General features: G+C 38.0%; 1 protein-coding gene across 8 annotated transcripts in view; it reads left to right on the forward strand.

Moving 5' to 3' along the window:
• The window catches only part of UBR5 (ubiquitin protein ligase E3 component n-recognin 5), an 83,686-nt gene extending 72,902 nt beyond the window's left edge, over window positions 1-10,784 (forward strand). For 7 of the 8 annotated variants that reach the window (XM_060243420.1, XM_060243412.1, XM_060243414.1 and 4 more), the window contains 11 exons: window positions 310-424; window positions 1,036-1,180; window positions 2,033-2,163; window positions 2,938-2,998; window positions 3,646-3,821; window positions 4,039-4,123; window positions 6,770-6,925; window positions 7,120-7,233; window positions 8,132-8,276; window positions 8,850-8,935; window positions 9,581-10,784. In XM_060243420.1, the coding sequence (XP_060099403.1) occupies window positions 310-424; window positions 1,036-1,180; window positions 2,033-2,163; window positions 2,938-2,998; window positions 3,646-3,821; window positions 4,039-4,123; window positions 6,770-6,925; window positions 7,120-7,233; window positions 8,132-8,276; window positions 8,850-8,935; window positions 9,581-9,793 (1,427 nt within the window). In that variant the 3' untranslated portion in view covers window positions 9,794-10,784. The remainder of the gene's footprint in view (window positions 1-309; window positions 425-1,035; window positions 1,181-2,032; window positions 2,164-2,937; window positions 2,999-3,645; window positions 3,822-4,038; window positions 4,124-6,769; window positions 6,926-7,119; window positions 7,234-8,131; window positions 8,277-8,849; window positions 8,936-9,580) is intronic. The other variant, XM_060243415.1, reaches the window with a different exon arrangement.
• Window positions 10,785-11,873: the final 1,089 nt, after the last annotated feature.

An 11,873-nucleotide genomic window follows, 5' to 3' on the forward strand; every position in this document is an offset into this window, starting at 1 on the left:
ATCTAGTTATCATAAACATTTTGATGGCAATCAACCTAATAGCTACATATGAGATCATACATTACGTAGTGAGAATATGGATTCTTGTGGAACTCTGTATATAGGGACTGACTTGCTATCTCAAAGACTTTCTGAGCTCTTACTGAAGTTTTCAGTCGTTGAGGTTAAAGAGATTTCAAAATAAAGCAAATGTGGTTTCTAAATCAGCTATATTTGAGTGTAGTGCTGATGACTTCATAATATTTATGTATAAATATTGTTGGGGGGAAAAGCAAGTTTACGAGATCTAAACTTTGCTATCCCCATCAGGTCTCATGCAGAGGTTACGGAATAGAGGGGAAAGAGATCGGGAAAGGGAGCGTGAAAGAGAAATGAGGAGAAATAGTAGTGGCTTGCGAACTGGCTCTCGGCGAGACAGGGATAGGTAAGTAATTTTTTTTTTTTAAAAATAATTAATTTTGGAAGAATAAATAGTGAACCGCTAGTTGTTATTGGGTGTTTCTCTTATTAAGCAAGAGACTACTGGTCTTTATTTATCTGAACCCAATAGCTGCTGCTCAAATTTCTTGACAACTGTGTAATATTTGATTTTCACAATTTCAGAGGTATAAGATTTTGTTGTATTTATTTACATAATAGAGTTATTTCCTGTTGTTTTAGTTAGTGATTGTCAAGATGGTTTACAGAACAAGCAGTAAAAAAACTAGTTCACTGCAGCAGCAGCAGATGTAGGCATTAACAGCTGTGATCTAATTTCCATTGCCACCAGCATAGGGCTGGATCTGGTGGATCCATTTCACTTACATTGAAGCTTTCTCTTGAGTAGTTAGCAGAATGGACCCACCAGTTCCACCTTCTTGTCAATAGATCAAGGCTCACAGAGCAAGATCAGAAAGTGATAGCTAGGAAGCCAGTGATATCGTGTTGTGGGATCCAGATGGGAAAGGATGTTCCTGTTATTCCTTAACACGTTGGTCATGGAGTACCACTCTGCAAAGCCCCAGGTAGTTTCTGATTAAATATTGTTTTTTTAAGGGACTTTAGAAGACAACTCTCCATTGACACCAGACCGTTCCGACCTGCATCAGAAGGGAATCCTAGTGATGACCCCGATCCTCTTCCAGCACATCGACAGGCCCTGGGTGAAAGACTTTATCCTCGTGTACAAGCAATGCAACCTGTAAGGCTAAGCTCCCCACCTTTCTGCTGTAGAGTACATTGTTTTTGTGTCTTCAGAATTTATTGGAGTGCTGTGTTAAGTCATTGTCTTTTTCTCTACAGTGTTAGACTAATACATAATCTAGATATACAGTAAACCTTTGGTATCTGGCACTTAATTACCCAGATTGGTCAGTTAAACTAGCATTGTTCAGATTGCAGGTCCCTTCCCCATAACCACCGTACCCGTGCATCTTTGAGCATATGCAGCATGCCCTACTTCTGTATCTTCAGTTGACCAGCTTGATGCCTCTGACTGTTTCTGAGCTTCTACCGGCTGGCACTGTCAGTTGACATAATACTTGGATGCTGTCTTTGCTCTCAACTGTCAAGCTCATTCATCGGGGCAAGGCAGAGCAAAATCTCAGTATCCAACATTGTTGGTTAACCTGCAACCCCCATTCCTCATAAGTGCTGCATAACAAAGCTTTTATTATACTATGATATGATGGCTCCTGCGTTTGCCCCACAATTTATTGTCCCACAAGTACAGAGCCCTGAGGACTCAAAACTCTTCTATGCCATGGGTTTCCCAGTTGATTCCATTGGAGAAGAAAGCTCCATGCATGTAAAAGGATCTGTGCACGATGTTGGCTTCTTCACTTAAGTGAGTTGTGAAATCAGTGCCCACATGACCAGGCTGTGGATCAATGTGTTTATGGTTTCTTAAATGTGATAGGATGGACTGATGAGTCCCTTTTGTTGGAGAATGGACTCCTTCCACTGGAGGAAGGAAGCCAACTACTGTATCCAGCCTATAGTTACCAAATGAATATAGAAGTTGAAAATAAAGGTATTCATTTCTTGTGTTCAGGCATTTGCAAGCAAGATCACAGGTATGCTGTTAGAATTGTCTCCTGCTCAGCTGCTTCTCTTGCTAGCCAGTGAAGATTCCCTTCGAGCAAGAGTGGATGAGGCCATGGAACTTATTATTGCACATGGAAGGTATATTACCATTAGAACAGATACCACACTGTCCAGGGAGGCTTTAAAATGCACTTTGAACTCTTGATGGAAGACAAGATCAGGGGTTGTACATGCCACAGTGCTGTCACAGAGCTCCTGAGTTTTAGGGGGAAGCGTGCTTTTTAAACCTTAGTTTTCCCACAGCAGAAATATCTAGAACAATAGGCATGTGTTGTAAGGAAGCTCGTAAACATTGCTGCTATTATAATGTGGTGGTCTGCCTGTTTTTTTAAAAGGAAAAATGATAAGAAATTGCGCTTTGTGGGGTACGTAATGAACAGGGTTCAGGGCTGCCATTAGCATTCTGAAAAGAAATTGTTCATATGTGGCAGGAGTTCAGTAAGATACATGGGAACCAAGAAAAGTCTAGTTAACAAGAATATGAGCGTTAGTGAAGTTAGATATTTTATTAAAAAGTCCTCACAATGATGTGAAACTAAAACATGCCATGGCCTCATTTGCAGATATTGGAAATCTTAAGCGATAAAGCATAAGTTGAAATGATTATGCAGTTTTAAGCTTGAATTTTATCTTTATTTTGGACTTCCAAATTCTGTAGCTTCAGGTGTTGGATTCTGTTAGACCACACTAGATGGGATTAGTATATATTTCTCCTATACAACAAATATTTGGCAAGAATTGGGAGTATTCAAGGTAGAATTAGATTTTTTTTTTAAATTGAAGTTATTCTTTTGATGATGAAGTTGAAATTTCTGGAAACATCTCATAGATATTTCACTTTTATCCTCAAAGGGAAAATGGAGCAGACAGCATCCTAGACCTTGGATTGTTGGATTCTTCAGATAAAGTACAAGTAAGACATCTGTTTTAGTATTTGCTCACTCCTGCTATAGGGTAGGGAACATACAAACCTGCTGGCCACTCCCTGTCTTCTCATTAGATTCCTGGGGATTGGATTGGATTGATTTTATTTAAAATATTTATTCTCTGCCTTATCTTAAACTTGAGTTGCCAACCTGCAGGTGGGGCCTGTAGAGCTCCCAGAATTACAGCTGATCTCCAGACTACAGTGATCAGTTCCTCTGGAGAAATTAGGTGCTTTGGAAGGTGGACTTTATGGCATCACATCCCTGCTGCAGTCCCTTCCCTCCTCAAGCCTTGCCCCCTTCCAGGTTCCAGCCCAAAAATCTTCAGGAATTTCCCAACCTAGAGTTGGCAGCTCTCTCTCACGCTCAAGCCAACTTAAAAAAAGAAAAGCAAAAAAACTGCAAGGGCACAAACAAGTGAAATGTGATCTGAATAGCTTTTGTGACCCAAGTTTAAACTATTTTTTAAAATATCCATGATAAAACTGAATGCGCAAATCCACATTTTAGAAACAGTTGTCTGCTTATTGTTTTGGTGCTTCTTAATTTAATACAGAACATGTCTGAGCTGTGAAGAGGATTTCAGCTACTTTAATTTAACACCCTCTTTTTCATGTTTTTCTTCCCGCAAAAGGAAAATAGAAAACGGCATGGTTCCAGTCGCAGTGTTGTGGATATGGAATTAGATGATACAGATGATGGTGATGATAATGCGCCACTATTCTATCAACCTGGAAAGCGTGGTTTCTATACTCCAAGGCCTGGCAAAAACACAGAAGCCAGATTAAATTGTTTCAGAAATATTGGCAGGTGAAGTATTATCTAGCTTTTGTATATCACTGGTTTGGTTGAAGTATTAGAATGCATGTCTTCTTCTAAGATAAGACTCCCCCCTCCCCTAATTATTTGTCAGAAGCTAGAATACTAGGCTTACAGCAATTTCCATTAAGGACTGGAAATAAGGATGATTTCTCATTTTTGGCATTTTTCTCTGTAAAACTTAACAAACTTCTCTGTTGCTTCTCAGAATTCTAGGGCTGTGCTTGCTACAGAATGAACTTTGTCCAATCACATTAAATCGGCATGTAATCAAAGTACTTCTTGGCAGAAAGGTAAGTATTAGAGTAGCAGTTTAATTGCATTTGGCAAGGGAGTACCAATTTATAGTACATAATACAAGGAAATAGAAAGAATAAATGCACATTTTAAAAATTCACTGGGTCAAGATTATATATGCACATTAAACTGACCAAAATAATCAGGAAACACTCTGTTCCTTGAAAATATCACAGCCAACCAAAGCACTCTTTATGGGATGCTGACACAATTGGCATATTTGCCCCCTTTGCATTGGCATATATCCCATTTCCTCATTGGTGCAGCCAGGAGAGCAGTGATCCCCAACATGGTCCCATTGGGCATGCTGGCAGCCAGCAGTGGGCTAATACCCATTTGCTTCTTCCCAAAAGATATAGGCAGTCCTGGCTTTCTTTTACCTCACTAGAGAAGGAGGTGTTTCAGAGGAAGAACCCAGCAAGCATCATATTTGCATCTGCAAGGAGTACCCAGTTGGAAATAGCAGTGCTCCATGAATGTTGTTGAAATTCTAGAAGTGCCACAGACTCAACAAGATTGGTGACCCCTACAGAAGAACATAGTCTCAGTCCAAGCATTTCTGGGAGCTATCTGGCCTATAAGCTGTTCATTTGCTGCTGGTCCTCCTGGTCAAAAAACTTCCAAGCAAAGACTCAGTTGTGTGTTCCAGTGCAGCAATACAGAAGGATAATGGTGCAGCAAGAACGCACAATTTGTAGATCAGGCTCTGCGTTTTAAAACAAGTTCACAAATTGATCAGAGGAACTATATTTGGATTCTTCTTGCATAAGAAGCCAAGGGGAAAGATTGTTAAATTTTGTTAAGACATTGAATGAGATAGTGAAATGCAATTTTTTTTTGACATTTTAAAAGCTGTAAAAAGTCATCGACTGTATTTGTACAACACAGCAAACCTCTGTGTGTGACCAGCCTGGACACAGCTTGTTTGTCATGCCTGTGCACACCTTCCTCTTCCTCCCACCTCTCAAAAGTTGGTTTCAGGGGAGGAAACAAACTTCAGTTTGCCCAGATGTATGTATTCACGTGTCTCTGCAAACTGGAATGAACTTGGAAGTTTTCCCAATTCAGGAACCTTCAACTGTGCTTGTGGATGCAAGGAAATGCACAGCACTGGAACATACCTGTATGAAGCATAAGTTGAAGCTTGTAATATTTGGAAAGCAGTCATTTCTTAACTTTATAAAGTGTCTTCAAAATGTGACCATCTGAATAATAGCTATAATCCGTAATGAGTCCAAATGAAGGTTTTGTAAAATTATTTTTTGTCGGTATATCCTAAATCATACTTGTAAAACTCCATAGTGGTTCAACTCTAACCTCAAGCCAAACCATGGTGTATACTAACTGCAGTTTATAATATAAACCTTGGTTTAAGTTTCTAAATATTCAACAGGCAAAACATGGCTAAGAACTGTCTGTTTTTTAAAAATATAATCTTTGTTTTTACTTACGGGCAAAAACAACCCAGTGTGTTACTGCAGTTATACATAAATGATCACCTTTCATGAACACAAAGATAAGCACAGATAAAGAGAAACAATCATTACATCTACCTTATCTATTTTGTCTGATTGCATTTTATTCTATCTGTTACAATTATCAAACAGAACTTACTTTGTTGCAGTAAAATTGCTGTATAATTTCTAGATTTTAACTTCTTTATATTCAATCTTTTCTTCCTTACTACCTATCTAACATTTCATTACAAACATGTTTTCTAATTCTATTTCTTAATCATTCTTCAGTTCAAAGATTTGATCCTATTTATTGACTAGATAATAAAAATACATTATTTTTTTCTTGAAATTCTACATTGGTTCTATTATGCAAATAAGATGTTAAGTTTGCCATTGTTGCATACTCAATTAACTTGTTTTTCCAGTCCATCAATTCTGGACATTTTTTAGCCTTCCATTTAAACACAACTATCGCCCTTGCTGCTGTTATTGTATATTTAAATAGTTCACTTTGCATTTTTGTGATGTTGCTTGGTTGAATATTTAATAATACTTTTTTGGATCCATAGCAAATTTAAATTTAAATATCTTTTGTATCTCATCATGGATCTTTATTCAACATTGTCTTGATGTATTGCATGTCTGCCACCTTTGATAAAATGTTGCATCTGTACTTTGACATTTCCAACATTTTCTGTTGCAACTCTTGCTAGTTTTTGCAATTTCTTTGGGTGTAATTACCATCTGAAAAACTGTTTACTTTTGTCTTCTGTCTCTTAGCACTCAGTTTCATAAATTCACTGCGTTCCATGGTGCAGTGATCTCTGGGGCAAAGCACTGGCTCCTAGTGGCTTAAGTCAAGAAACATGCAAACCTATTTTAAATCACGGTTTCTGATTCTGATTGATTGAACTGTGGTTTATGAGTTCAGACATTGTGCTAAACCATAGTTAAACTTCTTTGGCCATTGTTTGGTGTGATGTCTGAAATGAGCCATTTTGATTATCAAAGGATGGGGAGTCTTGGATCTACCCTAAGACCTAACAGGTTTCCTGGTGTGGACATTATTTGGAAGTTAATAGCAGGCTGCTTAGTAATGTAGCAGTCCTATAAGTGCACAACTAACATTTGTAGTTCCTGGATAGCCCTAACCCTACTATTGAAGGCCATGCTTTTTATTTTCAGGTTAACTGGCATGATTTTGCTTTTTTTGACCCCGTGATGTATGAGAGCTTGCGGCAGCTTATCCTTGCTTCCCAAAGTACAGATGCGGATGCTGTTTTTGCAGCAATGGACTTGGCATTCGCAATAGATCTGTGTAAAGAGGAAGGTGGAGGACAGGTAAGCACAGCTTGAACAATTCATAACCAGCTATACTTTTTGCCCTTTTCTGGTTAAAAATAACTTTAAACAGCAAATTGGAAACATAAGAGTGGACAAATGTACTCTACCATAGAAAAATGAATATTCTAATCTTTTAAAATCTCTTTTTAAAAAAACCCGTAATAGACGATTGTTTTGTAATATTTTCCCAGGTTGAACTTATCTCTAATGGCGTAAATATACCAGTCACTCCACAAAATGTTTATGAATATGTCCGAAAATATGCAGAACACAGAATGTTAGTAGTTGCAGAACAGCCTCTACATGTAAGTGATATGGATTTTTTTCACTATAAATGTATTGTTTTTTCTTTATTGTTGCATAATCTGTAGGATTATAAATTTAGATATATTATAAACAATTTCTGTGTAATCCCTTTATGGGGTGAAAATTGATTTTTTTCCCAATCATTTTAGCCTTTCAGGGAAAAGGAAGGAAATGACAAAATTCACATTAATATTCTAAGATGGAAAAAAAAGTCAATTTTTCATGGGTTGTACCATTATTGAATGTCTGGTCCAAACTGTGGTTAATAACAAATTACTGGATGCTGAACACATCCCTTGGTTAATCTGTATTTCCTGCATGACTGTGATTCATAGCACATGGGGGGGGCAGTACAGATAAAGTTGGGGCCTCTTTTAAAAAGAATAACGTATGTCATTTAAGTGTAACTCAGACAAAAAAATACCCTATGAGAAAAACATTGATGAAATGTGCACACGAAAGCTTTCATTTTGTGAATAAAACTTCGTTAGTCTTAAAAGTGCCACTGGATTCCAACTTTGTTCTATGAGAGAAACTGTACACGCACTTTGGATCTTGCTAGGAGATCTCTCAACTGGCAGTACATGCAGGGAGAATGACAACACAAAACAACCAGACTCAGTCATCTGTCTAATCAGGCCGATGATACTAGTGCCCCAACATATCTGTTAACTGAAGAAGCCATCCAGTATTCAGACTAGCATATTCTCTCTCAGTGCCCAGAACAGATCACCTGTTGCTAAAGCAAGAAGTGATGCCTTGTAGGGTGGGATAGGCAGATTTCTTAGAACACTATTGTAGTTGGGGAAGGTGCTAAAGGCACCATTGAACATCTTATTCCTAGCCAGCCTCTAGTTCTTGTTGATACTGAAACAATAATTCTCATGACTCTTTTAGGCAATGAGGAAAGGCTTGCTGGATGTTCTTCCAAAGAATTCATTAGAAGACTTGACAGCGGAAGATTTTAGGCTTCTAGTAAATGGCTGTGGTGAAGTTAATGTGCAGATGCTAATCAGTTTCACTTCTTTCAACGATGAGTCAGGTATGAAATCCTTTATTAACCTCAGAGTTAAAGGACAGTAGTATCCAGGGCTTTTTTTGTAGCAGGAACTCCTTTGCATATTAGAATACACCCCCAATATAGCCAGTCCTCCAAGAGCTTACAGGCTCACAGGGGTGTGTGGCCTAATATACAAAGGAGTTTCTGCTACAGAAAAAGGCCTGGTAGTATCACTGTTGCATGCTTATTTGTGTACCAGTTAGACAAGTGTCATCTTACCATAAGCTTCCACAATATTTGCCTACTGGAAAACCTTCCCACCAAACTGTAAAAATGAGTTTGGAGAGCATGACGCCTGCTTACATCTACACACCAGGGTTCTCTTAGATGTTTCCTCCACAAATGGAAACTGCCTGCCTGTTTAATTGGAACCGTATTTTATCTTTATTTATTTATTTGCTAAAATTAGTTCAGGGCCCTTATGTGCTTGGCTTTCTCCCCTCTGCAGTTGTCATTTGAACTGTAGCATACAGTTAAGCATTGTCTTTTGTGTGAATGTATATTTCCGTTACATAAATAATTGTGAACTGTGTCTGCTCTTTCATTCTGGAACAGGAGAAAATGCCGAGAAGCTTTTGCAGTTCAAGCGTTGGTTTTGGTCCATAGTTGAGAAGATGAGTATGACAGAGAGGCAAGATCTTGTAAGTAGTTTTCTTTTGGCCAGATTTAAGAGATTAATTCATTACCTGTTGAGCCAGGGTGTTTAGTTCTTCCACGTGATAAAAAACAGATATACTACCTCAGTTTGGCCTGAATCCAGAGAATTAGTTCCACAATGAAGGAATCTTTAGCTTTATATTTCTTGAGCAAAAACCTTGTGTTGCTTCTCTTTAAAAGTGAGTAAAGTTGATGATATAACTGGGGGTAGGCAAGGCTGTCATTCGAAGGACAAATAATTAACTGGGCTACCCACACCCTCGCATGCCCATAGAAATTTTAAACCTCAAAAGACTAGGACCAAAAAAAGGTGTGACAGAGAACCAGGGCAGTTTACAAATAGCAGTTGAGAAGTAATAAAGCAGTAGTTTCTCAGAGTGCTTCATTAAGTTATTTGGAAATTATAGATTTCTGCCACTGGTTATTTAACCCATTCAAGCACTTATCTTCCCTGATTTGGCAAATGTTAGGACAGGAATCACAGGCTTTAAGCAACTGAGATGTTTGAAGTGCTCTGCAGTAACATTATTTCAAGTTGTAAGGTTTTAGGAACAAAGGAATTACAACTTTACAAAACTGGTGTGTGTTTCCTGAAGTCGCTAACAGCTTACTTTTTATCTGCCCCTTAGGTTTATTTCTGGACATCAAGCCCATCCTTGCCTGCTAGTGAGGAAGGATTTCAGCCCATGCCTTCCATCACAATAAGGCCGCCAGATGACCAACACCTCCCTACAGCAAACACTTGTATTTCTCGCCTTTATGTCCCGCTCTATTCTTCTAAACAGATTCTCAAACAGAAGTTGCTACTCGCCATTAAGACCAAAAATTTTGGTTTTGTGTAGAGTATTTAAAAAGTGTGTATTGCTGTGTAATATTAACTAGCTAGTTTTTTTGTAGATTTTTCCATTTGTCTATAAAAGTTTATGAAAGTTAATGCTGTCATGCTCCCCCTGCTGGTACTTCAGTGGTTAAATGCAACATTCCTGTACTAAGTTTGTAACCTACGGGCCGAAGGAGCTCTAGCGATGTTCAACTCTACCCATTTGCTAGTTGGCAACTTCTTGGCCAGACTCCAGCCAAAGATGACAGCAGAACAATATAAATTACACTGTGATTAGCTTTTTTTTTTTTTTTGCTGAGGGGGAGAAATATGTAAAATGTTCTAAAAAATTCACTGCTTGCCTTTGTGGAAGGTGTTTCAACAAAGGCTCTTGTATAGAGGGAGTAGGGAATTTCAAAATAAAAGATGAAGTATGTTCTGTGTTTTATTTTAACTTTTTTAAGAAAAAAAAGGTGTTTAATTTTGTGGTTGGCTGCAGTTGTGCATCATGTATATTGAACTTGTAAAAAGTTCTTGCCAGTTCAGAGCTGAGTTGAAAATCATTCATGTTTGCTTACAAAAACCACTGCCATTGCAATTTTTTGTCTGGTTGCATTGGACTCTGGCACATTAGATACCACCACTAATGATTTTGCATGTAATCTGTATACTTTAGTGAGGGTCTTTTTTGTATATAACAAGGAAGCCAATGCACAGTATTTAATCGTTCATAATCAACACTTTTGTATCCCTCTTTCCTTGAGCAGTCAGTCAGGAAGTTGTTCCATTTCCAACTCAAACATGGAAACTTGTTCTGCTGTGTCTCAGGCTGTTGAAGCTCTCTCAGCCTAGGCACTACCTGGTAACTGTAAAATGTTTATAAGATCATGATTATTTGAAGGTACATTTTGAAGAAATTTAATGTTCGTGAGCGGCTTAACTACTTTTGTATCTAGCCTTTTTTAAGTATCTTGTTACAGTTTTTAATAAATTACAGACAAAGTACAAAGTCATACTGAAGGAACAATAGTTTTTATTTATGTAGCTTGTATATTTTTAGTTATCACAGCACACCACTTGTCCACTAAACCACTCTTAAGTTTCATAAGTGGTTAAAGTTTATCCTGATCAACAGTCAAAACAAACGGTTTAGCCCACATTTTACAGTTAGCAGAAAATCCTTAATTGCCTGGGCCTTGCAATTCTTTCTTGTGAGCTGAATGTGTAGATAGCAGGCAATGTAGTTTGTTCAGCAAGCACAAAAAATGCCAAATGCATTGCAGCGTGTGTGCAGAATTCTCACTTTTTGTATTAAAAGGTTTCCTTTTTAAAGAGCCCTATTGTATTTCAGTATGTTAGGATTCCATTTTGTCAAGTACTAAAATGTTCTATGAAAGGGGGAGGCATTTTGAAATCACTTGTTCACTGTCTCATGGATAGATGATAGACTGGAACTCTTTAATTATGATTAGTCCTAATCTCCCAATTTCATTTGGGTTCTAGGACTGAGAAAAGTGTGTATTACCGAAAACTTGCCCAAATTTCTGCCAAAATGGACCAGTTCCTTCCCCCCTTCCCCACATGAGCATTTTCTTTTATGCCTAAGCTTAAAAATAATGGCTTCGGGTTTTTATTTTTTTGGTAGAATGTCTAACTGTAGTAGGTCTTGGAGCTCTCTAGAGCACAACTCACAGCTCCATGTAGCAGACCTGAAGACTGTTCCCCATTTCTTAAAAGCAGACTGTGCCTGGCTTATTTTTAAACAAACACAAAAATAACCAGCAGGTGCTTTTTAAAAATTAGGGTTTTCTTCTGCATGTACTGATGAAACAATTAGCTTCCCCAAGAACAGCCCTTCCAGGCATAACAACAGAAGCTGCAATGATGTTTTTAGTGGGTACAGAATTCTGGATTCTGCTCCAGCTTATGGCGAGTTACTTGATGTCTCTGAGCCTCTTGCGTTTTGTAAAACAATAATAGTGACCTACCTCACAGAGGTGTTGAGGCTTAGAAAGGTTATTCTCCTCCATTGCCCTCTTACAAAAAGGCTGTGTATATTGTAAAGTACTGTTATATATAACCTGTGTATATATAGCATATTC

Source organism: Heteronotia binoei, chromosome 7 (assembly GCF_032191835.1).
Source record: "Heteronotia binoei isolate CCM8104 ecotype False Entrance Well chromosome 7, APGP_CSIRO_Hbin_v1, whole genome shotgun sequence".
Classification (NCBI taxonomy): Eukaryota; Metazoa; Chordata; class Lepidosauria; order Squamata; family Gekkonidae; genus Heteronotia; species Heteronotia binoei.